The sequence below is a fragment of the Anolis sagrei genome, chromosome 2 (genome assembly GCF_037176765.1).
Source record: "Anolis sagrei isolate rAnoSag1 chromosome 2, rAnoSag1.mat, whole genome shotgun sequence".
Lineage (NCBI taxonomy): Eukaryota > Metazoa > Chordata > Lepidosauria > Squamata > Dactyloidae > Anolis > Anolis sagrei.
The window spans coordinates 163380052-163407875 of NC_090022.1; the positions used below are offsets into that span (position 1 = coordinate 163380052).

Genomic DNA, 27824 nt, shown 5'->3' on the forward strand with positions numbered 1-27824 from the left:
CAGCATAAAATCAGGTGATAACAAAGGTGTACATTAGGAATCAGGGGAATTGCATTATCTGAGTGGCAAAATGCTGTGCTTAGTGCTGCAGAAATTTAGGTTTTCCTTATAAAGAGACATACTACTGGAGCGAGAGTCATCCAGATCCATAATCATACCCAATACTTGTGCAGTTTTTTTAAAACAAAAGATGACTATGTCCCTCTGATACATCTTTTGTAAATGTGCGGCTATGTCATTCCCTGATGTAACACTTTATTTGTGAGTTGTTGAAACAGGAGTAAACATCGCCAAAGTGTGTCTCGGTGCTATCCTAATTAAAAATGGAGATTATGTACTATTGCTTTGTTAACTCTCTGGGATAGTTTCAGAACCCCAGAAAGGAGAAAAATCACCAAGTGGAAAATAAGTGTTCCAAGCTGACCTGCCAGAGAAAGGGAATTTGCTGCTTTGTTCCCCGACATTTACTGCTTGCATCCCAGAGCCTGTTAAGGAATTTCTCCACATATCATGCTGATGAATCTGGCAGTCCACCATTTCCAACGTATCTTTTCTGTCCATCTGCCTTGTCTTTTGAACATACTTCTAATCAGGACCCATGGCCGCCACCATAGGGATCTCCTTGATTTATTATTTCTCTTCTTCCAAAATATTCTATCCATAAGGCCAGAAGATCTTCTACTCAGGAGACAATGATGCCCATTAGTCCAGCTAATGGGCTTACAGCTGAAACTGGTTAAGTTCTTATTATATGAAGCTCAAGCCAGGAGTTTCATTTACTTGACCATTTCAAGTCCCATTCTAGCTGCCCTACAACAGGTCTGAACAGCCCGACCTCAACCCCAAAGTCATTGAACCAGCTGCATCTTCCTCTATGTGATTGCCATGTATTGCTGGGCACATCTTGCTTTGAAACTAAGATATGCGTCTCCAACTTAGTCATGTGCCACAGAGAGGTTATCACCAGAACTTGGGTTGATAGTTATTCTGTGGTAATCCGCTGCTGACTTTGGTCAGAATGACAAAGACCACTCTAGGATGGAGTCGAAAGCCAAAGACTTCTGTTGTGTGGCTCTGAAGCTGTCTGGCCCAAAGGAATGGTCAAGAGCGGTTCCTATGGCTACTCGCTTCTAAGGGAATTAGATGAAGGTGTCCAAGCTTTTTCAGCAGGTCTCTATGTTCCTGGCCATGCACAGCTTCATTTGGTGCTTCATGTTGCTTTGTGTGTCTTGGACCGACAGAAGGCCCGGTAGAAGCCACGGATGATACGATACATCCAAACCACATTGAGCACTTCCAAGGCAACACTGGGCACAATCCAGGCCAGCTGTACCCACAAGCCTAGGCGCTCGTATTCTGGCGTTCCATACCAGAAGTATACTTGGGCATAATAGGAGGGAATGACGGCAATACGCACCACAAAGAACACTACCATCATGGCTAGGCCGTTGGTCAAGACAAGCCAGGAAGAGCGGGGCCAGCCAGCTGTGTCTAGGAACCATCTGAGGAAACAAAAAGACAGGGTTAAACAGATGTAGCCCCTCCCCACATAGAAGGTGGCCTAGAAGACCGTGCCCAAGGTGAAATGAAATAAAAAGGCGATATATACTGTCTGACTTGCTCAGATCCAAGTAAGAAATCAGACATATCTCCCATGGAGATATGAAAACACCTATGGTGTCCATTGACAGGTAATTCTGTCAATGCAGGGAACAAAATTTTGGAACCCACCAAGGGCTGCTGCACCTCCTCATGTAGGCCATGCATAGAAAGCACTGAACAGACTGTGCTCTGGTACCACAAGATGCAGAGCTGCCTTAAGAAATGGGGCCACAAAGTGGAGTCCACGTCATGCAAGTGTGGAGAAGAGCAAACCACAGACCACCTATTACAATGCAGTCTGAGCCCTGCCACATACACAATGGAGGACCTTCTTATAGAGGCACCAGAGACACTACAAGTGGCCAGCTACTGGTCAAAGGACATTTAATATAATGCCAAGTTTTTTAAAATTCGTGTTTTAGAAATACATTGCAACTGTACTCCTGGTTTGCTTCTGATACGATAAATAAATAAATAAGCAATGGCAGTGAATACAGAGATGCATCTCACTCTAAGAACAAGGCACATGTGGAGTTCGTACCTTGTTTAAAAGTACTGCTGCACTTCTGGGAGCATTGCCAATTGGAGCAACAGGTTGATGTTATAGATTCAAGAGTGTGCCTTCTGAGTAGTAGTAGTAGTAGTAGTAATAATAATAATAATAATAATGGCTCTGGCATAAATATAATAATAATAATAATAAACCTTTATTTATACCCCGCTAACATCTCCCGAAGGACTCGGTGTGGCTTACAAGAGGCCGAGGCCCAACACATCAATAAAACAACAGCATAACAAATACAACAATAAATAAACTCATAAAACAAGCAATAAACATTATAACAATAGCAATAAACATTAGACAATAACACCATGACACATTTAAAACCAAGGCTGGGCCAAATGTAATGATTAAAATTTTAAAATGCTGAGCATGACAGGTGAGATGGATAGGTTTTTGGAGATAGGTGCGGTGTGCAGACAATCTTAAATCTCTAGTAAAGTGTAATTGTGACATGATGCTAGGAGTTTCCTATTCTGGGAAGGCAAACTGGAACAACCTCGTCTTCAAGCTCTTCCTAAAGACTGCCAATGTTTGGGCTTGTCTGATATCCTTGGGGAGTTCCAGAGTCGGGGGGCCACCACGGAGAAGGCCCTGTCCTTCATCCCCACCAACTGCGCTTGCAACGCAGGTGGGATCATGAGCAGGGCCTCTCCAGATGATCGGAGAGATCGTGTGGGTTCATATATGGAGATGCGGTCACGCATCACCGTATATAAACCAGTACAGGTGGTCCCAGTGGTCATCAGTACACTGTGTGCCATGCCAAAATATCTCAGCTGGCATTTGGAAACAATAAACATTGACAAAATCACGATCTGTCAACTGCAAAAGGCCACCTTACTTGGATCTGCACACATCATTCGAAAATACATCACACAGTCCTAGACGCTTGGGAAGTGTTTGACTTGTGATTTTATGATACGAAATCCAGCATATAGATCTCGTTTGCTGTGACATATTGTGTTTTTGTGTCAGTAAAAATGAGAAAGATGACAGGGCCAATTGGATTTGATGCGGATGGCTAGGACGGTTTTAAATTATGTTATTTTAAATGGTGTATTTTAATATTTAGATAAATGTTTTTTAATGTTTATGTATTGTACCCAGGCATTGAATGTTTGCCATGACCAGGGTGGGACAAAGGACTCTTGTCTTCTGGAGCTAGGTGTGAATGTTTCAACTGAACACCTTGATTAGCATTTGATTGCCTGGCAGTGCCTGGAGCAATCTTTTGTTGAGAGGTGATTAGATGTCCTTGTTTGTTTCCCCTCCGTTGTTGTGCTGTTCTAATTTTAGAGTTTTTTAAATACTGGTAGCCAGATTTTGTTCATTTTCATGGTTTCCTCCTTTCTGTTGAAATTTTCCACATGCTTGTGGATTTCAATGGCTTCTCTGTGTAGTCTGACATGGTGGTTGTTTGAGTGGTCCAGCATTTCTGTGTTCTCAGATAATATGCTGTGTCCTGGTTGGTTCATCAGGTGCTCTGCTATGGCCAACTTCTCTGGAATCTGGATTTATAGTTCACCTACAATCAGAGTGCATTCTGAACTCCACCAATAGTTCACCTACAATCAGAGTGTATTCTAAATTCAACCAACCTTGGCACACAGAATTCCCAAGACCAACAGAAAAGACTGGAAGGGTTTGGTAGGCATTGACCTTGAGTTTTGGAGTTGTAGTTCACCTACATCCAGAGAGCACTGTGGACTCAAAGAATGATGAATCTGGACCATACTTAGCATGAATACTCAAAATGCCCAAATGTGAACACTAGTGGAGTTTGGGGAAAATAAACCTTGACATTTGGGAGTTGTAGTTGCTGGGATTTATAGTTCATCTACAATCAAAAAGTACTCTGAACCCAACTAATCATAGATTTGGGCCAAACCTCCCACACAAAATCCCCATGACCAACAGAAAATACTGTGCTTTCTCATGGCCTTTGGTGACCCCTCTGACACCCCTTCGTGACCCTCCCAGGGGTCCCGACCCCCAGGTTGAGAAACACTGCCTTAGCACCTCCCTGTCTGCAAATTGAGTCTAAGGGGAGACAGACACTTCAACTTTTCAATACAGGTTCTTGAGCCCATATCCCTTGCCACATGCTCCAAGTCAACTCACCGTAGATTCACGAAGGGTGTGGAGAGCTCCGAGATGAGACGGAAGTTGGCAAAAAAGGGCAGCACCCCACGGCTCTATTGGGACAGAAAAGGAAACCCTCAGTTGCCAGGACAACATCCATGACAGTGACACAGGCCTTGCTACATCTGTGGCTAGTGGCTTCCATTGTCAGTGGAATGGGGAACGTGCCTTGGATAGCAGTCTCAACTTTAAAGGAGTTACCCAAGGCGCTCAATCCCAAAGAAGTTCAGAACATTGGACAGCTCCTTTAAAGCTCAGGCTCAAACCCAGAATACAGTTCACTGGCTCAGTGACAAGGAACACTCCCAGCCACCACTGTCCTACTCTTTCCAATGGCAGAAGATGTAGATACCTCTAAAATCCTGAGCAGAAACCCCCCACCTTCCCACTTACCCCCCATAAGGAAGCAAAGCAGAGAGTGGTTAGATAGCAACAGAGCAGAGAACCAACACAACCAGACCCAATGCTACCACCCATATAGACGTACATAGCAAAACTATTTTCTGTCTAAAGAATGGGATGAAAGCCTACATGCAGGCATAATTAAAAGCCTGTATATGTTTATACCAACAGAAGGTGGTCCAAATGATTCCTCTCTTTGGTTGTTTGATCTTACCAAGGGATTGTTTTTGCCTTTCTCTTCTCCCATCTCCCAAGGCATCAAGAGCTTCACCTCATTGGACTGAAGCTTCATTCAAATAAGGAGTGCTAAGGGATGTCACATTTTTGTTCTACAACCACCAGAAGCAAATGACCATACTGGCTACAGGTTTCTGGGAGCTGCGGTCCAAAAAAAAAAAGGATTTTTCTTAAGTTCACAAAACAAATTGCCTTTTTAGGGGAGATTTCTTCTGCCCCAGTTCCCTCACCCACACAAAACAGACAGGGTTTTAGAGACACTCCTGGGGTGTCAGTGATGCCAAATATCATAGGGTGAGCCCACACACAGGAGAGTGACTACAAGAAATGCAGTGAGTTAATGCCCACAAGGGGAAAAAAAAGAGCAAGAGAAGAAAAGGAAATCAGGAACAGGATGGAATGATTGAATCCTTAGTTGCAAGTGTAAGAGATATTAAAGCAAGAAGGATGTCCTGAGAAATGGTGTTGGGGACTGCTCTTAGAGGCTGGATGGCCATCTGTTGGGGATGCTTTGCATGCAATTTTCCTGCTTCTTGGCAGGGGGTTGGACTGGATGGCCCATGAGGTCTCTTCCAACTCTATGGTTCTATGATTCTTCAGTGTGATACCCTAAGCTGGGCTTAATCATGAGTAAGCTTCCCTCCATTTATTGTAAGGATTGGGAATTTCAGACTGTAACAGATTTACAGTCGCAATCGCGTCTGGTGGGGATGAGGGACAGGGCCTTCTCGGTGGTGGCCCCTCAGCTCTGGAACTCTCTCCCATTGGAGATTAGAACTGCCCTTTCCCTCCTGACCTTTAGAAAGTTGGTGAAAACCTGGCTCTGGAACCTGGCATTTGATGAGTGAGTCAATAACTCTTGACCACACGGACGGATGGGGGTGAATAGTGATTTTATTTTGACAACTTGGCCTTATGTAATTATATTATTGTATTTTAATGTGTTTTATATTAGTGTATTACTGGATGTGATGTTTTAAACTATTGTGTATGGATTTCTATGTTGTAAACTGGCCTGAGTCCCTTTTGTGTGTGTATATATATGTAGTTTTGCACATGCTTTGTAATGTATTTTTTTGTTTTGTTTTTTGGCTTTTAAAGTCCTCTCTGCTGTGTTTTTCAGTGTTTTTATGAGTGATGGTCACTCATTGGCCTGATAGGTGTATTGCGTTCAAATTTGGTGTCAATTTGTCCAGTGAGTTTTGAGTTATGTAAATCCCACAATCGAACATTACATTTTTATTTATATAGAAGATATATATATATATTATTTATCATCAGAAAATATCATATTCTACACACTGGAGCCTCTGGTGGCGCAGTGGGTTAAAGCGCTGAGCTGCTGAGCTTGTTGACCGAAAGGTCGCAGGTTCGATTCTGGGGAGCGGTGTGAGCTTCCACTGTCAGCCCCAGCTTCTGCCAACCTAGCAATTTGAAAACATGCAAATGTGAGTAGATCAATAGGTACCGCTCCAGCCGGGAAGGTAACGGCACTCCATGCAGTCATGCCGGCCACATGACCTTGGAGGTGTCTACGGACAACGCCGGCTCTTGGGCTTAGAAATGGAGATGAGCACCACACCCCAGAGTCAGACATGACTGGACTTAATGTCAGGGGACAACCTTTACCTACTACACACTTTTCCATTTTTCTGGAAAAATGGCTTGGGAATAAAATGTTTTTCCCGCAATTTTTCCAGTTTTTTTCCAGGTCTTCCCGTTTCCACTTCTGAGTAAACACACTTAGGGTTGCACTGATATTTCTTTCTTTTGGCCTTTGAAAACCCCTCAACTGTGGAAATGCACCTCACGTATTTAGAAATCACAGAGGGAAAGGAGAAAGAAGCACAGAAGTGGTTGAAGTGAAGGAAACATTTTAGGATAAAGAAAAGGAGAATGGAGAATACAGGAAAGCTCATCCCGACCCAGCGCTAGGGAACTAACCAATACATATCCATAAGCGTATAGCGCTGCCAAGTGGTGGCAAACGAAAAGTGAATCTCCCAATGTTGTCCAGTAGCGCACTAGCAGCAACAGATCTAGAAGTCAGAACACAACACATACACACACAAGGAAGGTTTACTGAAATATCAACTTGCAAGAAACAAGGATCAAGCAGACATGAGAGGGAAACACAACCAGGCTGGCCACCTTTTTACCAAGACTGTTGAGCCTTCACCAGCCCTGCACCCCGTTACCTAGAGAAAGCATGGGAAGCTTTTCCTGACATGACAGCAAAGCCAAAACAAGGCATCAGTGGCGATGCTAACTGGGAGATTCTGGATCTCCCTGCCATTCCATGAGCTGTTTCTTCCACTATTTCACTTTGCCAGAAGCTTTGCTCTTGGTTTAGTAGGCCCTGACAATTTTGAGGGAAAATCATTTCAGCTTTAAAGAACCCTGCCAGAACTTCAAAAGTCAAAACAACAACTTGTCAAAAATTGGGAATAGCAAGCTATCTGCAGGGCTTTGCTATTTATTTATTTATTTATTTATTTATTTACTGTATTTGTATACCGCCTTTCTCAGCCTATCGGCGACTCAAGGCGGTTTCCAACAAAACAGTATAGTCTCATAATATAATTTAAAACATAAAAATCACAACAACAATAAAAACAACATCATTGGCGTCTCCTTATTGTCAAGGATTGTCCAATTCCATCGTCAGTCATCAGTTCCTATATCAGTTATCTGTATCCGTTACTCTGTGTTTGTGAACGCTTGCTCAAACAGCCACGTTTTGAGTTGCTTCCAAAACGTTAAGAGGGAGGGAGCAGATCTAATCTCTCTAGGGAGGCTGTTCCATAGCCAGGGGGCCACCGCTGAGAAGGCCCTGTCTCTCGTCCCCGCCAAACGTACCTGTGAGGAAGGCAGGGCCGAGAGCAGAGCCTCTGCGGACAATCTCAAGGTCCTAGGTGGTTCATAAGGGGAGATACGTTCAGACAAGTAAGTTGGGCCAGAACCATTTAGGGCTTTATAGGCTAGAACCAGCACTTTGAATTGTGCCTGGTAGCGAACTGGCAACCAGTGGAGCTGGCGCAACAAGGGGGTTGTATGCTCCCTGAGAGCTGCTCCAGTTAGCAATCTGGCTGCTGTCCGTTGGACCAGTTGAAGCTTCCGGACAGTTTTCAAAGGCAACCCCACGTAGAGAGCGTTGCAGTAGTCTATACAGGATGTAACAAGAGTGTGGACTACCATGGCCAAGTCAGACTAATGTGCCTTCACAAACTTGTATATAACAATGTATGGCCAAATCATAGCCAAACAGTCAACAAAGGATGCAGTGGGTGGTTATGAGATGAGAAGGAAATCTTTTTAGGAACTGAAGGTGTGAAAGGGGTGGTGTGTATTTGGTATTTTCCATCCATCCATCTTGCCCTTGGTCGGCCCCTTTTCCTTTTTCCTTCCATTTTCCCCAGCATAATTGTCTTCTCTATGCTTTCCTTTCTTCTCATGATGTGGCCAAAGTACTTCATCTTTGCCTCTACCGCATCTCTGTGTACGAACCCACACGATCTCTTCGTTCATCTGGAGAGGCCCTGCTTACGATCCCACCGGCATCGCAAGCGAGATTGGTGGGGACGAGGGATAGGGCTTTCTCGGTGGTGGCCCCTCGACTCTGGAACTCTCTCCCTAAGGACATCAGGCAGGCCCCGTCGCTAGCAATCTTTAGGAGGAGCTTGAAAACGTGGTTGTTCCAGTGTGCCATTCCAGAATAAGGAAACTCCTAGCATTATGTCCCAACGCACTTGATCAGAGATCCAGGATATAGAATCTTGCATGCCCATCCCCCTCCAAACACCCCACCTTGTCATGCCCAGCACTTTTAATTTTAATTATTACACTTGGCCCGGCCATTGTTTTTAATTGTGTCATTGGGTGTTGTTAATGTTATTACTCTTTTTTTTTGAGTTATTGTGTTGTTGTTGCTGCTACTGTTTTTATTGTTGTATTTGGGCTCTTGTGAGCCGCACCGAGTCCTTTGGGAGATGGTGGCGGGGTACAAATAAAGGTTTATTATTATTATTTTATTACTATCCTTCCCTCCAGTAAGCAATCGGGCTTTATTTCCTGGAGAATGGACTGGTGGATCTTCTCGCAGTCCAAGGCACTCTCAGCACTTTCCTCCAGCACCACAGTTCAAAAGCATCGATCTTCCTTCGCTCAGCCTTCCCTAAGGTCCAGCTCTCACATCCGTAGGTTACTATAGGGAATACCATGGCTTTGACTATGCGGATCTTTGTTGCCAGTGTGATGTCTCTACTCTTTACTATTTTATCGAGACTGGTCATTGCTCTCCTCCCAAGAAGTAAGCGTCTCCTAATTTCCTGGCTGGAGTCTGCGTCTGCAGTAATCTTTGCCCCTAGAAATACAAAGTCTGTCACTGCCTCCACGTTTTCTCCCTCTATTTCCCAGTTGTCAATCATTCTTGTTGCCATAATCTTGTTTTTTTTAATGTTTAACTGCAACCCAGCTTTTGCGCTTTCTTCTTTCACCTTGATTAGAAGGCTCCTCAGCTTCTCCTCTCTTTCGGCCATCAAAGTGGTGTCATCTGCATATCTAAGGTTGTTAATGTTTCTTCCAGCAATTTTCACCCCAGCCTTGCATTTGTCAAGCCCTGCACATCGCATGATGTGTTCTGCATACAAGTTGAATAGGTTGGGTGAGAGGATACAACCCTGTCATACGCTTTTCCCAATCTTGAACCAGTCTGTTGTTCCATGGTCAGTTCTGACTGTTGCTACTTGGTCCTTATACAGATTCCTCAGGAGAGAGACAAGGTGATTTGGTATCCCCATACCACCAAGAACTTGGCACAATTTATTATGATCCACGCAAAGGCTTTAGAATAGTCAATAAAACAGAAATAGATGTTTTTCTGAAACTCTCTTCCTTTCTCCATTATCCAGCGGATGTTGGCAATTTGGTCTCTCGTTCCTCTGTCTTATCTAAACTCAGCTTGTACATCTGACAACTCTTTCTCCATGTATTGCTGGAGTCTTCCTTGAGCATTACCTTACTGGCATGAGAAATAAGGGCCACTGTACAGAAGTTTGAGCAGTCTTTAGCGTTTCCCTTTTTTGGTAAGGGGATATAAGTTGATTTTTCCAGTCTGATGGCCATTCTTGTGTTTTCCATACTTGCTGACAAGCTTGGGCATTCCCAAACATGATTCCCCACCCATCAACACACACACACACACACACATTGTCCAATAATCTTGTTGTATATTTCCACAACAATCATACTAAAGCCCTTCTACACTGCCATATAATCCAAATTATCAAAGCAGATAATTCACATAATTGTCTTTGAACTGGATATGAGTCTACACTGTTCAAAGCAGATAACCTGGATTTTATATGTAGAAAAGGCCTAAGTTTCTTCTTCAGATCGTGAAAAGCAAAATAAAGGATGACCTGACAGTACTGTTTGGTCTGACAGGGATGAGTTAAGCAAGAAGAGGCATTTTTTAACATCTGAAAGTAAGTTGAAGTCCATTGTATAATATGATGAAGGCACTTTGGTTCTAAAGCAAAAAAGGTCTTCTAAAATCTAACTTTGCCATAAGGCACAGTTATAAGCTAAAATCCGTGTTGCTTCTCTAAAGCTAAACTAATTGGACATTATTTATGATATTGCAACCAGAAACTCTATTTTTAAAATGGTCCAAATTGGCTTTAGGAGCCCAAACGTGTGGTACAAATACATCACCCCACAGGACACATTGGGAGGGTATTTGGGAGCAAACCTTTGCCCAACTCTGGGCTATGTGAGAAGGGGTTTTGTGCTATAGACTACTGAGCAGCATTTCGATATTCAGGCCAGTGACTTCCATCTTGCAATTGGACAACTGAGATGAATGGAAGTGATTTGTTGATGACAGCAAGATACTCTCTGGCAGAAGATGCAACAGCTTACTTGGGGCTTTCTTCAAAGGATGCATGGAGATAGACACCTGGGCCTGCCAAGCACCTCAGAACTGGGAAATCAATCACAAAGTCCCCTCTCCAAGGATATTCAAATGTCAACTCAAAAGTGGTTAATCTTGGCAAGTGTTTTTAAAACCTTGTTCCTTTTCCAATTGCCTGAAAGTTGTGTGTGTGTATGTATGTATGTATGTGTGTGTGTGTGTGTATGTGTGTGTGTGTGTGTGTGTGTGTATATATATATATATATATATATATATATATCTACTGTTCTTAAAGAAAAGTTGAGGAGAAAATATTTAAAGTAAGTACAGGCTGAGCATTCAGAATTCTGGAATCCAAAATTGTCCTCATGAGTGACTGAGATAGTGACACCTTTGTTTTCTGATGCTCAGTGTACACATACTTTGTTTCAATACCAATATTTGATAAAATTGCAATCAGGTTTTTTTGGGTTTTTTCCGTGTCAGGAGCAACCGCTCCTGTTATGAGAGAATTGGCCGTCTGCAAGGACGTTGCCCAGGGGACGCCTGGATGATTTTTGATGTTTTATCATCCTTGTGGGAGGCTTCTCTCATGTCCCCGCATGAGGAACTGGAGCTAATAGAGGGAGCTCATCCGCCTCTCCCCGGATTCGAACCTGCGACCTGTCGGTCTTCAGTCCTGTCGGCACAGTGCTTTAACCTACTGCACCACTGGGGGCTCCTCTGCAATCAGGTGATGTGTAGAACGTGCATATGAAACATAAATGTATTTTGTGTTTAGACTTGTATCCCATCTCCAAGATATCTCATTCTACACACATATGTAAATACAGTTATACCAAAATCTGAAAAATCCAAACTTCTGATCCCAAGCATTTTAGATAAGAGGGACTTAACCTGTAATACGTGAAATAAATAAATATCTTTGTATTCAATGGGGAGAACTCAGTTCACTTGTGTATATTTCATGTATTTCTTTAGTCCAGTTGTCCAGATGTTGGACTGCATAACCCTTAAATATAATCTCTCCTTTGACAAGAATGCCTTTGCTTCAATATCTGCAGGGATTTCTCTTTGTCCTGACACCATCATAGGCATGGTTGGTTAGAAAAGGGCTTCTTAAACTCTTTTCATCTGAGACATTTTTATGTGACTTCAGGTATATAGATATGCAGGGGGGGGGGGGGGGGGAGTCAGATACCAGTTGTACAAGTTCTCCCACCAAAAAAAATGGGGGATGCCTGTAATTGACATCATAGGTAAACCTCAACTATGAGAGACAACATGAGAAAACATGTCCAGAAAATCACATTGTCTGATTTTTAACTAATTTATTTGCAAATTATGGTGGAAAATAAGTATTTGGTCACCAACAAACAAGCAAGATTTCTGGTTTTCACAGATCTGTAACTTCTTCTTTAAGAGGCTCCTCTGTCCTCCACTCATTACCTGTAGTAATGGCACCTTTTTGAACTTGTTCTGAGTCTAAAAGACACCTGTCCACAACCTGAAGCAGTCACACTCCAAACTCCACTATGGTGAAGGCCAAAGAGCTGTCAAAGGACACCAGAAACAAAATTGTCACCCTGCACCAGACTGGGAAGACTGAATCTGTAATAGGCAAGCAACTTGGTGTGAAGAAATCGACTGTGGGAGCAATAATTAGAAAATGGAAGAGATACAAGACCATTGATAATCTCCATCGATCTGGGGCTCCATGCAAGATCTCACCCCATGGGGTCAAAATGATCACAAGAACGATGAGTAAATTTCCCAGAACCACAGAGGAACCGAGTGAATGGCCTGCAGAGAGCTGGGACCAATGTAATGAAGGCTACCATCACTAACACACTACGCCGCCAGAGACTCAGATCCTGCAGTGCCAGCCATGTCCCCCTGCTTACGCCAGCAAATGTCTGGGGCTGACTGAAGTTTCCTAGAGAGCATTTGGATGATCCAGGAGAGTATTGGGAGAATGTCATATGGTCAGATGAAACCAAAGTAGAACTCTTTGGCAGAAACACAACTCGTTGTGTTTGGAGGAGAATGAATGCTGAGTTGCATCCAAAGAACACCATACCTACTGTGAAGCATGGCGATGGCAACATCATGCTTTGGGGCTGTTTCTTTGCAAAGGGACCAGGGCGACTGATCCGTATACAGGAAAGAATGAATGGGGCCAGGTATCATGAGATTTTGAGTGCAAACCTCCTCCCATTAACAAGGACACTGAAGATGAAATGTGGCTGGGTCTTTCATCATGACAATGATCCAAAGCACACCACCAGGGCAACAAAGTGTGGCTTCATAAGAAGCATTTCAAGGTCCTGGAGTGGCCTAGCCAGTCTCCAGATCCCAACCCTATAGAAAACTTTGTTGCCATGTTGCCCAGCGACAGCCCCATAACATCACTGCTCTTGAGGAGATCTGCATGGAGGAATGGGCCAACAGACCAACAGCCGTGTGTGCCAACCTTGTGAGGACTTACAGAAAACATTTGACCTCTATCATTGCCAATAAAGGATATATAACAAAGTATTGAAATGAACTTTTGTTAGGGACCAAATACTTATTTTCCACCACAATTTGCAAATAAATTCAAAATCAGACAATGTGATTTCCTGGATGTGTTTCTCATGTTGTCTCTCATGGTTGAGGTCTACCTATGATGTCAATTACAGGTCTCTCTCATCTTTTTAAGTGAGAGAACTTGTACAATTGGTATCAGACTAAATACTCCCCCCTCCCACTGTATAAAATAGGTATAAAAATCAAACATTTCCTGATAATAAATCAGTATTTGTAAGGCTTGTTAAACAGGCTCATTTTCCTTTTTGTGGAGTACTGCTGATGTCCACTATACTCTGAAATCCATCATAAAACTGCACCTTGTTGCTAACAGATTTGTGTAAATAGGTAGCATTCAGAAACCTTTTACTGTTGCCATATTTTTCGTGGCCCTCAACGCTAAGCTAAGGAGCCCCTCTTTGGAATCAGAATCCACAGTTTTAAGATTTCTCCAGTTAACTCTTGCACTGACATCAATCTAAGTGGCTACCTCATAACTTCTGCCCACCCAGTGAAAGAGGGAAGCTTGCTACTTACCATAGAGCAGATAGCCACAGGTGATAGCTACGTTCAGTTTGACTAGCCAAGGGTCTCCCCTGCAAAGATGAAACAATACGGGGATGTTAAAACAGCTGGGGTCTCCCTTCCCCTCCAACTCAAGGTGCTATTTCTTTTCCCTATTAATGGGCTAAGCTCTAAACTTGGATTTTATGAATTACCATTCATAAAATCCAAAATTCTTACAGTAATTTTATGAATTACCATAGAAATTACCATTCATACCAGCAAGGACATCTTTAAACCAAAAGAATCACTGATTTGGTCTTCGATAATGATGATGATGATGATGATGATGATAATGATAATAATAATAATAATAATAATAATAATAATAATAATAAACAACTTCATTTTTATATCTCACCTCCATCTCCCCGAAGGGACTCAGGGCAGCTTACATGGGGCCAAGCCCAATCAACAAAGCATTAAAATGAATGACAACAATTCAAAACAGCATTAAAAAACATTATAGCAATATATAAAGCAAGCAACGAAACCAACAACAATGGCATAATTCAAGTTTCAATACGGGAGGACAGACTGACGCACCACAATTCAGAGGATAGGGCTCGTGGGTAAAGTTTTTAAACTATGTTTTAACATGTTATATTGTATTTATATGTTGTAATTGTTTTATAATTTGATATGTTATATTTATTATTTGTTGTTGCACTTACTGCATTTAGATGTTTTAATTGTTTTATAATTTGATATGTTATATTTATTATTTGTTGTATGATGCGGCATTGAATTTTGCCATAATCTGTAAGCTGCTCTGAGTCCCCTTTTGGGTTGAGAAGAGCGGGGTATAAATACAGTAAACAAACAAACAAAAGAACAAACAAATAAATAATATAAGTGTATAGGTCAAATAGCAGCATTAAGGATAAGAGCCTACCGTAGGGTCATTCGTTAGTAACAACTGATAGAATCAAGGTAAATTAAATAACTATTATGCATCTCAATTTCCTAGTTTGAAATGCATATATTACCTGAACTGCAATGCATACTAAGGTTGCAAAAGCAATAAAAAAAACCTCTCAACGAAAGTTTTTCCCAGGCTCAGCCAGGCCTTCAAATGCTAATGAAGGTGGTCAGTTGAAACATTCACACCTAGCTCCAGCAGAGAAGAGCTCTTTGCCCCACCCCAGCCATTCCACAGATATATAAACCCAATTTCCTAATTCCAACAGACCTCACTACCTCTGAGGATGCTTGCCATAGATGCAGGCGAAACGTCAGGAGAAATGCCTCTAGAACATGGCCCTATAGCCCGAGAAAACCCACAAGAACCCAATAAAAAACATTTTGGTTTGCAAATGAGCAGGTCTTGAATAAAAGATTGGAGTACAACCTTTGGCTGCAACTGCCTCCAGGATTGATAAGACTGTGGCACCTTCTACACTGCCGTATAAAATCCAGATTACCAGTTTTGAACTGGATTACCGTATATAGCACTGTAGACTTGTATAATCCAGTTCAATAATGTGGACTATTTGATTATCTGGATTATATGGCAGTATAAAAGGGGCCTGCCTTTGCCAGGTATTGCTGGACTTCAATACCCATCAGTCCGAGCCAGACTAGCCATTTGACAAGCATGTTGGCAATTGGGGGACACGGAAAGAGCCTCCTCGAAGACTGAGTAAATACCAGAGAAATCAGCCATAGCAGAGCACCTGATGAACCAACCTGGACACAGCATTTTATTTGAGAACACAGAAATGCTAGACAACTCTCACAACCACCATGTCAGACTACACAGAGAAGCCATTGAAATACACAAGCATGTGGACAATTTCAACAGAAAGGAGGAAACCATGAAAATGAACGAAATCTGGCTACCAGTATTAAAAAAAAACTCTAAAATTACAACAGCACAACAACAGAGAGGAAACAAACAAGGACATCTAATCACCTCTCAACAAAAGTTTGCTCCAGGCACTGTCAGGCCATTATATGCTAATGAAGGTGGTCAGTTGAAACATTCACACCTAGCACCAGCAGACAAGAGTCCTTTGTCCCACCCTGGTCATTCCACAGATATATAAACCCTTTTTCCTAGTTCCAATAGACCTCACTACCTCTGAGGATGCTTGCCATAGATGCAGGCGAAACGTCAGGAGAGAATGCCTCTAGAACATGGCCATATAGCCCGAAAAAACCTACAACAACCCAGTGATTCTGGCCATGAAAGCCTTCGACAATACATTGAGTAAATACAGTTGGGTGTCCCCCGCGTAACATTTCTTGTAAACGGCTAATCTTTCCAAACCCAAAAGCACTGCTTTTAAACATGCTGGAAGTTGACCAGTAGCAACATATGGAGGGCCATAGGTCTGGTAAGGAGACAAGTTGCTTTTTCCATGTCTCTTTGATCCCTTCTACACTGCAATATAATCCAGATTATCAAAGCAGATAATCCACATTACCTGCTTTGAACTGGATTATATGAGTCTACACTGCCATGTAATCCAGGTCAAAGCAGATAATCTGGATTTCATATGGCAGTATAGAAGGGGCCATTGTTTTTATGTAATGTCAGGAACAAAAGAAAAGAGAGAGGAAAGTAGAGGTGAAAAGTAAAAGGGTCAAGCCCCAAGAGATATGGAGCATGGAGAACAAGCCCTATGAGGAGCGGCTTAGGGAGCTGGGCATGTTTAGCCTGAAGAAGAGAAGGCTGAGAGGAGATATGATAGCCATGTATAAATATGTAAGAGGAAGCCACAGGGAGGAGGGAGCAAGCATGTTTTCTGCTTCCCTGGAGACTAGGATGCAGAACAATGGCTTCAAACTACAAGAAAGGAGATTCCATCTGAACATGAGGAAGAACTTCCTGACTGTGAGAGCCGTTCAGCAGTGGAACTCTCTGTCCCGGAGTGTGGTGGAGGCTCCTTTGGAAGCTTTTAAACAGAGGCTGGATGGCCATCTGTCAGGGGTGATTTGAATGCAATATCCCTGCTTCTTGGCAGGGGGTTGGACTGGATGGCCCATGAGGTCTCTTCCAACTCTTTGATTCTATGATTCTATAAGTAGAGAAGTGGCAGGCTGTACCCAAGAGAAGAAGACAACTCTCACCAGACCAGAAGGCATGAGCTTTTAGGACACAGGGAGGGCCAAGGAAGTTGACTGGAACAAAATATGGGCAGGTGGGACAGAAACAGAAATGGCACAGACGGGATGTGAAAGGGATGCTTGCAGGACTTTGACACTCAGCCCAGCCAACCCTATTTGGGAGTAATGAGAGATCGAGGGAGACCCAAGCATGGCCACGGTCGATTGTCAGCAGGGCAGGAGGATAGCCAGGCAGCAGCCTAAAGCACCTCTTTGGGCCCAGTGCCAGTCCTGGCTCACAAGCTCCTGCCTGCAGCTGATTCCACCCCATCCGGCTCAGTCCTAAACCCAAAGGGGAACAAGAGCCTATTCTTTCCTAGCACAAAACAGCCCTTCATGGTTTCCCAGCACAATGGGGCCAATCAAGCTCAGGGGCTCTGCCTCTCTTTCTGGCTTGAAGGGAGCAGGCTGAGGAAACAGAGTGTGCCGACTGGGTGGTAAAGCATATTATGAGAGAATAGTAGTGTGTGTATGTGTTTGTGTGTGAAAGAGAGGGGTGGGGGGAAGAGATTACAAGAGAGAGATTAAGGGCAGAATGAGAGTACAAGCCAGGTGCTCTATTCCTCCTTACCAGATGGGGTTGGCATTTACAGCATCATCAAACCAAAGGATGTAGAGGCAGAAGAGTCCAACTATTAAGGCATGGAGGGTGGATACGCACCTATGAAGGAGTAACAGGAAAAAGAAGAGTTAAGTGCTGGTCTTGGCCTATAAAACCCTATACGGCTCCGGCCCAGCTTACTTATCTGAACGTATCTCTCTCTACTTTCCACCTTGTAATTTAAGATCTATTGGGGAGGCCCTGCTCTTGGTCCCACCAGCATCTGAAACGTGTCTGGTGGGGACGAGGGACAGGGCCTTCTCGGTGGTAACGGAATTCGCTCCCCAGCAAGATTAGATCAGAGTCCTCCCTCCTTAAAAAGGTAGAAGGTAAAGGTAGTCTCCTGACATTAAGTCTAGTCATGTCTGACTCTGGGGTGTGGTGCTCATCTCCATTTCTAAGCCGAAGAGCCAGCGTTGTCCGTAGACACCTCCAAGGTCATGTGGCCAGCATGACTGCATGGAGCGCCGTTACCTTCCTGCCAGAGCGGTACCTATTGATCTACTCACATTTGCATGTTTTCGAACTGCTAGGTTGACAGAAGCTAGGGCTGACAGCGGAAGCTCACGCCGCTCCCCGGAATCGAACCTGTGACCTTTCGATCAACAAGCTCAGCAGCTCAGTGCTTTAACCCACTGCGCCACCGGGGCCTCCCTCCTTACTTTTAGGAAAAAACTAAAGACGTGGTTTTGGAGCCAGGCCTTTGGCTAGTGGGCACAGCGACACTTTAGGCACTGAACTCGGACAATAGGCTTGTTTGAAAATTGGAAATGGTTTTATGACCTGTGATTATGTTATTTGTTATTTGTTCTGTGATTATGTTATTTGATTATGTAATTTTAATTAATATCGCTGTTTAATTGTTATGTAATGGATTTTATACTGCTGTTTTATATTGTTGTTTTGATACTGTTGGCATTGAATTGTTGCCCGTGTTAGCCATCCTGAGTCCCCCCTCGAGGGTGAGAAGGGCGGGGTAGAAATGGTCTAAATAAATAAATACATAAATAAAGTGTTCACCCAGGATTGAATGCACACATAGACGATTCAGGTCCAGGCTATTTGGCTGACTGCATCCCTTTGTACAAACCTGCTCAAGCCCCGAGATCTTCAGGAGAGGGCCTTCTCTCGGTCCCATCTCTATCTCGGTTGGTGGGACTGAGAGAGAGGGCCTTCCTTCTTAGTGGCTGTCCCTTGACTCTGGAACTCCCTTCTGCCCAAAGAAGCCAAAATGGTCCCCTCCCTGCTGTATTTCCGGCAGCAGGCTAAAACCCTTTTATTTATTTATTTATTTATTATTAATAATAATAACACTTTATTTGTACCCCGCTACCATCTCCCCAAGGGACTCGGTGCGGCTTACATGAGGCCGAGCCCAAACACAACAATACAAGCAATAATAACAACAATACAAGCAATTAAAAAACATAAACAATAAAATACACAACATTATCAATAAGACAACACACAATTAAAAACAGTGGGAAGGCCAAATGTAGAGTTAAAATTGGAAATAATGCTGGGACATGGACAAAAGGTGATATTGGTGTTTGTGGAAGGGCATACGAGCAGACCTAAAGAAATGTAAAGTGCTTTAGAGGACAAAGTGCTATGGGATCATTATTCCAGGAAGGCACACTGGAACAGCCACGTCTCCAAGCTCCTCCTGAAGACTGCCAGAGTTGGAGCCTGTCTGATGTCTTTAGGGAGTGAGTTCCAGAGTCGAGGGGCCACCACCGAAAAGGTGGTCTCTCTCGTCCCCACCAAACACGCCTGCGATGCTGATGGGATCAAGAGCAGGGCCTCTCCGGATGATTGAAGGGATCATGTGGGTTCGTATACAGAGATGCAGTCACGCAGGTAGGCGGGTCCTAAACCGTTCAGGGCTTTGTAGGTAAGAACCTGCACCTTGAATTGGGTCTGGTAGATGAATGGCAGCCAGTGGAGCTCCTTGAACAGGAGGGATGACTGCTCCCTGTAAGGAGCCCCAGTTAACAACCTGGCTGCCGCCCGTTGGATCATCTAAAATTTCCGGGCCGTTTTCAAGGGCAGCCCCACGTAGAGTGCATTACAGTAATCCAGTCTAGAGGTGACTAAGGCTCTTATTTATATATATATATATATATATTTACGGCACTTATATGCTGCCCTTCTCACCCCGAAGGGGACTCAGAGCAGTTTACAATATATATTTTCATACAATATATTATATTATTAGCATAGTACAATACCAGTATTATATATTACTATATGGCACTATACCATTATAGTGTAATATTATTAGTAATATTACATGTAATGTAAATATATAATTATAATATTGTATTATTATTACTAGTATTATATTGTATTACATTATAATATTATAAATATTATATGTATATACAATATACTATATTATATTATTAATAAAGACAAGATGATAATGTCAGACAGGCTATTAAAGAAGAAAAATTTTAAGATAATGTCAGGGGCTACTGAGGTTTTATATGTTTTATGGATTTAATTTGAATTGTTTTTAATACTAATGATGTTTAATACTGTTTTAAAATCTGTATATTTGTATATTTTAAATTGTATTGTAATGATTTGAATGTTAGCTGCTTTGAGTCTCCTTATGGAGAGAAAAAGCGGGATATAAATAAAAATAAAAATCATAATAAATAATTTTCCACCCCACTTCTGTACCTGGAATTCCATTCATTCTGCTTGACATCAGGAAGAGTGGCATAGCGGGGGCTCAGCGACAGGGACAACTGGGGGCTGAGAGCTGAGAAGAAGAATTGGAAGGCCACAAAACTACTGGCCACGATGCAGTAGCCCACAGAGTTGGAGTCCTCCATTGAGTTTCAGCAGCGCCTGTGAACAGATGACTGAATGTTAGAAGAGAGAATGGGCTGCTGTTGTGTGGAAATACATTAAGGCAACAGGTTTAAACAACACTCTCTTCAAGCCAAGAGTAGAGGATCTAAAGGGGTTACTTTGCTGCCTGGCAGTGTACCACAGGTACCATGATATTACATCTGCCCAAATATGCTGGCTGGAGGATGCTGGGGGTTATAACAACAAACAAACAAACAAACAAAAAATACTTCCAGCACAGCAAGACATTTCCCAGTTTCCCAGTTTTGATCCAAATAGCAGGGACAATTTAAAATCAAAATTCAGAAAGGTTGTCCAACAAATAGTTTGATAGTCCTTGAACTTTGAGTCCAAATAACCCAAAAAAGTAAAAAAAATAGTATGAGCAAAGTACATATATAGGCTGAAATGTGTCAGACTTTTTTTTAGCAATAGAAAACTTATATTTGGATCATCATGCAATGTGTCTCCAGTTTCTTCTGTGGATTTGATTGGATGTTCTCCAGTTTTTCCTTCTTTTATATACATTTAAGACTATGTTACCAAGTCACTTAGCCAGTCTCCCACTACAACTCAATGCCACAGGATGAACACTTAAATCAGGCACCACTGGCTACTTTGAAAAAGGATACCGTTATGGAGGAGAAACAAGGTTCAGGCAAAAATCAGTCCTATGTTGCGCCAGCGCTTTTTCCACGGCCTTGAAGGGACTCACTGGCTCAAGCCTCCCTCTAACCTCACGCACTTGCCCGTGCATGCACACAATGCTGCCATGCAGCCAGCACACCTGCTCTCCCCTGCTTGGAGTCTCAAAAAACAGCCCTCCCTTTGGCTGAGAGGATGGCCAATTACAGCAGGAGGAGGGCTTTTGGTTGGAGGATTTGCCATCTGTTTCCAAAAAGGAAGAGAAGGACAGGCGGAGAGATCTTCTGGCGGTCCAAGGCACTCTCAGAACTTTCCTCCAACACCACAGTTCAAAAGCATCTATCTTCCTTCGCTCAGCCTTCCCTATGGTCCAGCTCTCACATCCATAGGTGACTATGGGGAATACCACAACTAATTTACAATGCCATAAAAGAAATCTCCAGCAAGCCTGCAAAGAATGAGGAAGTACTTCATCAGTGTCACAAATGGACGGTAAAGCAACAGCTCCCCTGGTGGCCAGTTGGAATGTTAAATTGCTTCTCTGTCTTATATATGTTGTGTGTCTATGGCATTGAATATTTGCCATGTATATGTACATTGTAATCCGCCCTGAGTCCCCTGCGGGATGAGAAGGGCAGAATATACATACTGTAAATAAATAAGGCTGCATACGGCAAAGCTGCATACTCTCGCCCAACCTTTTTAACTTGTATGCAGAACACATCATGCGATGTGTGGGGCTTGATTAATGCAAAGCTGGGGTGAAAATTGCTGGAAGAAACATTAACAACCTCAGATATGCAGATGACACCACTCTGATGGCCAAAAGCGAGGAGGAGCTGAGGAGCCTTCTAATCAAGGTGAAAGAAGAAAGCGCAAAAGCTGGGTTGCAGATAAACATCAAAAAAACCAAGATTATGGCAACAAGAATGATTGACAACAAGAGGGAGAAAATGTGGAGGCCATGACAGACTTTGTATTTCTAGGGGCAAAGATTACTGCAGATGCAGACTGTGGCCAGGAAATCAGAAGACGCTTACTTCTTGGGAGGAGAGCAATGTCCAGTCTCGATAAAATAGTAAAGAGTAGAGACATCACACTGGCAACAAAGATCCGCCTAGTCAAAGCCATGGTAAACTACGGATGTGAGATCTGGACCTTAGGGAAGGCTGAGCGAAGGAAGATAGATGCTTTTGAACTGTGGTGTTGGAGGAAAGTGCTGAGAGTGCCTTGGACTGCGAGAAGATCCAACCAGTCCATCCTCCAGGAAATAAAACCCGACTGCTCATTGGAGGGAAGGATACTAGAGACAAAGTTGAAGTACTTTGGCCACATCATGAGGAGACAGCAAAGCCTAGAGAAGACAATGATGCTGGGGAAAGTGGAAGGCAAAAGGAAGAGGGGCCGCCCAAGGGCAAGATGGATGGATGGCATCCTTGAAGTGACTGGACTGACCTTGAAGGAGCTGAGGGTGGTGATGGCCGACAGGGAGCTCTGGCGTGGGCTGGTCCATGAGGTCACGAAGAGTCGGAGACGACTGAACGAATGAACAACAACAACAAACAAATAAATAAATAGTATACAGGAGAAGTAGAAAGGCAAAGTAAGGTGATCCCTGCATGTGCTCTAAAAGGCATCTTATACAGAGATCTGCCAGCAGACAAAAAATGTAACATCCATATTTGCTGGTCTGCTCTTAATTACTTGTTCAAAGTGTGTCCTGTTCAAATCCCAAATTCAGGCAGACATTGAAAAGATCTGCTGTGGGCCATGACAACTCAGGAATCAAGGACAGGATTGCAGGAATGCTTACCTATGGGTAACCTCCACCTTGTTTGGTTTACTCCTAAATAACAATGCATCAGGCTTGTGCAATTCGGCTGGAGGGTGATCTGTTTTCGGTATCCAAATTTCCGTTTTCGGGAGCCTCCTGAAAATTGGCTAATAAAAATCTGTTTTCAGCTAGGCAGCCGAAAGATCCGGGAAGATCTGGCCAATTGGCAGCAGTGGGGAACTTTCAAGGCTCCCCTTTCCATCCCTGGGACCCTTTCCTTTCTTCCCTTCAAGGGAGCCTGGGTTTGAGGAACAAGTTAAGGAAGCACCTTTCCTGGGACCCTTTCCTTTCAACAAAGCCTGGATTTGAGGAAAAGGATTAAGGAAGCATGCACCATGTACTTCCAAATAGAAGGGAAGAAGATGCTCCCAACAGCCACGTAGGCCATTTCGGGTGAAAAAAACATGGCAACTGAGCCCTTGCCATTACGGCCGTCTGAAGAAGCCAAACACACCTAAGGAAAATGTTAAAACTTTACATAAGTCTATTTTTAGTGCTTGATTTTTTAAAAAAGGTTTGACTACTTTTAAAGCAGTATTAGGTCTGCTTCTGAGTAACTACCCAAACCTTCCTTAAGATGCTCTATGGCAGAATCTTGAGTTTCCCGGACACATTTATTCTATTTTTTCTTAATCTTAAACCAAAATGGACCCATTTATGCATTAAATTGCTGCTGCTCACAAAAAGGAATTATTTTTCCTTCTCTTCTTTAAGAAATCTTTTAAAATATTTCTAATCCTCCTCCTAATCCTTCCCTCTTAATCTTCCTCCAACTGAATGTGCAGAATGTGCAAAGTCTGGAGTAACACAACACAAACAGTGATGTTCTCTATAACTTTACTTTTAACACAATAGCATGGGGAGTGGTGAGAGCATAATATTAATCCTTCAAAAACAACAACAACCACAACAACTGAAGAACAGGTAACCTTGTTGCCTTTAATTTGTTTTGGAGGGGTAGAATGAAAAACATAAACCCATAATTTTCAACTTGCTGCTTTAGGGGAATAGATTACAAGTGTTTTGGGGCTATGTTTATTTTTGAAAAAATAGAATAATATATTTTAAAAAGTTACTTCCTAGAAAAGGCCTGCATGTAATGCAATGAGTTACTCTTCCTGCAAAATAATACAATACTCAATACTCAATATGCCCAAATGTGAACACTGGTGGAGTTTTGGGAAAATACACCTTGACATTTGGGAGTTGTAGTTGCCTGAATTTATAGTTCACCTACAATTGAAGAGCATTCTGAACCCCACCAACGATAGAATTGGGCCAAACTTCCCACACAGAACCCCCATGACCCACAGAAAATACTGTGTTTTCTGCTGGTCTTTGGCGACCCCTCTGACATCCCTTCGCGACCCCCACAGGGGTCCCAACCCCCAGGTTGAGAAATACTGATGTAGTGTTTATCAGGTCCTTCTACACTGCGATATAATCCAGATTATCTGCTTTTAACTGGATTATATGAATCTACACTGCCATTTAATCCAGTTCAAAGCAGATAATCTAGATTTCATATGGCAGTGTAGAAGGGGTCCTAGAGTGGTGTTCTTTCAGTAGACAAAAAATACATTTTTTATTCATGGCTATTCTCTTTTCTTGGGGGCTATGTGTCCTTGACCCAGCAAACATTGAGCACTAAATGTGCTTTGAAAGAACTTACAAGGTCCACTCAGTTAAAAGCCCCTTTCAGAACAAGAGATGATATGACTCTAAAAGGTCTCAGCCCAAACTTAGCTAAAGCATCTCACATTTGGAAAAAGTTGGGAGACAGAAGACCCAAGGCCATGGATGTTGTTGGTCAAAGTTGACTTTTCACCTCCATGGATAACGATTTAAGTCGTTAGAAGACTGTTCCTTCAGGGTGCATATCAGTCACACAGAAAAGTCTGCTTTGTATCACCCAATAACCTTTGAAACTTCTTCCAGCTTGACACTTCAGAGATAAAGGTTTAACTTGTGCTTTTAGACTAGATAAGCTTGCCCAGTTTTTTGCTTACAAGGCAAAACTGTGCATGTGTGCTGCGAACTCACGTTGCATTATATTCAAAGGGCCTTGCTTTTAGGACAGGCATGCTGTAATCCAAAGCTGGATGTTTAGGTTTAATGTTTAAACTGGCTTTGAAATAACCAGCCATATCTCAAGGTATAGGTTTAAAGTTTAAACCAGAGGTCCCCAAACTAAGGCCTGCAGGCTGGATGAGGCTCTCCAAGGTCATTTCCCCGCCCTAAACTTTAGATTAGATTCAACCTAAGTCTGAAACAACTTGAAGGCACACAACCACAACAATCCTAATTAACTTGGCTGTGTCATCAACCAAAACCATGCCCACACCTCCCACTGAAATACTGATAAGTTTATCTGGGTTAACATTGTTCTTCATTTTAAATATTGTAGTGTTTTTTATATATATCTATATAAATAAAACGTAATGTTCGTTTGTGGGATTAACAGAACTCAAAAACCACTGGGAGTTTTTGACACCAAATTTGGACAGCATACAGCTAACAACCTAATGTATGTCCTTCACTCAAAAAATTGAGTTTGTCATTTGGGAGTTGTAGTTGCTGGGATTTATAGTTCACCTACAATCAAGGACATTTTGAACTCCACCAATGATGGAAGTGAACCAATCTTGGCAGATAGGACTCCCATGACCAACAGAAAACACTAGAAGGGTTTGGTAGGCATTGACCTTGAGTTTGGGAGATATAGTTCACCTACATCCAGAGAACACTGTGGACTCAAACAATGATGGATCTGGACCAAACTTGGCACGAATATTCCATATGCCCAAATATGAAAACAAATGGAGTTTGGGGGAAATAGACCTTGACATTTGGGAGTTGTAGTTACTGTGATTTATAGTTCACCTACAATCAAAGAACATTCTGAACCCTACCAACAGCAGAATTGGGGCAAGCTTCCCACACAGAACCCCCATGACCAACAGAAAATACTCAAAGCCATGCAGTCCAACTCCCTTCACCAGGGCAAGAAAACGTAATCAAAGCCCTCCTGACAAAGAGCCATCCAGCCATAGATAGATAGATAGATTAGATAGATAGATAGATAGATAGATATGATTCACACACAGAGAGATATACTATTATAGATTTGAAAGGGACCCCTAAAGAAGGACAATTATACGTTGCATGTTCCAGAATAGGCTAACCAGACAATCTCCACATCAACCCTGCAAAGAAACAGCAAGAAATACTGTGTTTACCCAACAAGCATAAAGAAATAATATAGATTAGAAACCAACACTTTCTCATTACTTTATTTACCAGATCACCTGACTGGGCCACAGCAACGTGTGGCAGGGGATGGCTAGTGTGTGTGTATTTGCACTACAATTAAGGTATATGAAGTGTGCACTAAAATTCATTCGGGTTTTTTTTTTCTTCAAGTTTTGTTCCTGGGTTATAAATGTCATTTCCTAATTGGGTCTATCATAAAAACATGGGAAAGGTTTGTTAAGCTGCCAAAACAACATTTTGCAGCACATATTGTTAGGTTTTCAATGAATATCTCACAACTGTGAGAAGTGGCTGTTTGATCCGAACCAATAGATAAAACATTTCCTTTTTTTTTTTAACAATTAAATGTTTTAATGCCTTCTTTGCCAAACAGGTGCAATTATAATTTAAAACAGCCTCTGTTTAACAGCCTGGCAAAGTGAATGTAACGCTCAGCAGAAATACCATACAAGTAGCTTTTAAATGGTACATTTCATAAGGACTGGATCGAGATGAGTGAACTTCTTTTCACGCCAAATTATGATTTTTCCCATTCTTAACTGGAGTGCACAAGTTTTCAAGTATTGTAATATATTAAAAATAATATATAATAGATAAACATTTCCAATGTATTGAGAAAATTTAAGGAGTAACAGGCTCATTTGCACTGCCGTGCCAATATCTGAACTTTCTCCAGAAAATGCACACTTCTGTGGCTCTCATATATGCCCTTGTCTTGCTGGATAGTTGTGTCCTGAGCAAAATCTCTTTGAAGCACACAATATTTAAACTGAAAAAAGGAGCGGGGGGAGGTTCTGTTTACTTTGAGGCCCTTCTGATGCAACCGAAACCAGTCTCATGAAAACACTGAAAGAGCCAGAAAAAAAGCTTGTTTTCCCCAGCAAAGATGAGTGAAAACATATTTCTAACCACCAGCAGCAAAAATTTGAAAAATTCAGCAACATTAACATATATATAATAGGCCTGGGTAACAACGCAAAAATTTGTTTCTAAAATCGATTTGTAATTGGGGTTTTTTTTTGTTTCAATATTTAAAATAATTACAAAATTTTCCAAAAAAAAAGTTCGGTATTTACGAAATTTCGTAAATATTTACAAAACATTTTGTAAAGATGGCGCCCTTTTTTTTCAATATTTTTAAAATATTTTTTAAATTTAATTATTAATTTAGTAGAATAGGGAGGAGAAATTAAAATTATTATTAAGGAGGGAAGGCAGGCACTCACTCTGGCGGGCCCTCTCGCTCGCCGCTCGCTCGCCGCTCGCTTGCCCCTCTCGCTCGCCATAGATGCAGGCGAAAAGTCAGGAGAAAATGCCTCTAGGCCATGGCCATATAGCCTGAAAAAAGCTACAACAACCCAATCAGGGACATCTAATCACCTCTCAACAAAAGATTGCTCCAGGCACTGCCAAGCCATCAAATGCTAATCAAGGTGGTCAGTTGAAACATTCACACCTCGCTCCAGCAGACAAGAGTCCTTTGTCCCACCCTGGTCATTATTCC

The 27824-nt window shown here is 42.4% G+C and overlaps 1 protein-coding gene across 2 annotated transcripts in view; it reads right to left on the reverse strand.

Moving 5' to 3' along the window:
* Positions 1-553: 553 nt before the first annotated feature.
* LOC132768022 (TLC domain-containing protein 4-B-like) overlaps positions 554-27824 on the reverse strand; it is a 39271-nt gene continuing 12000 nt past the window's right edge. For both annotated transcript variants that reach the window (XM_060763572.2, XM_060763570.2), the window contains 6 exons: positions 20395-20565; positions 17677-17766; positions 13968-14026; positions 6893-6987; positions 4289-4362; positions 554-1502 (listed from right to left, as the gene is read on the reverse strand). In XM_060763572.2, coding sequence (XP_060619555.2) covers positions 1211-1502; positions 4289-4362; positions 6893-6987; positions 13968-14026; positions 17677-17766; positions 20395-20549 — 765 coding nt within the window. In that variant the 5' untranslated portion in view covers positions 20550-20565 and the 3' untranslated portion in view covers positions 554-1210. The remainder of the gene's footprint in view (positions 1503-4288; positions 4363-6892; positions 6988-13967; positions 14027-17676; positions 17767-20394; positions 20566-27824) is intronic.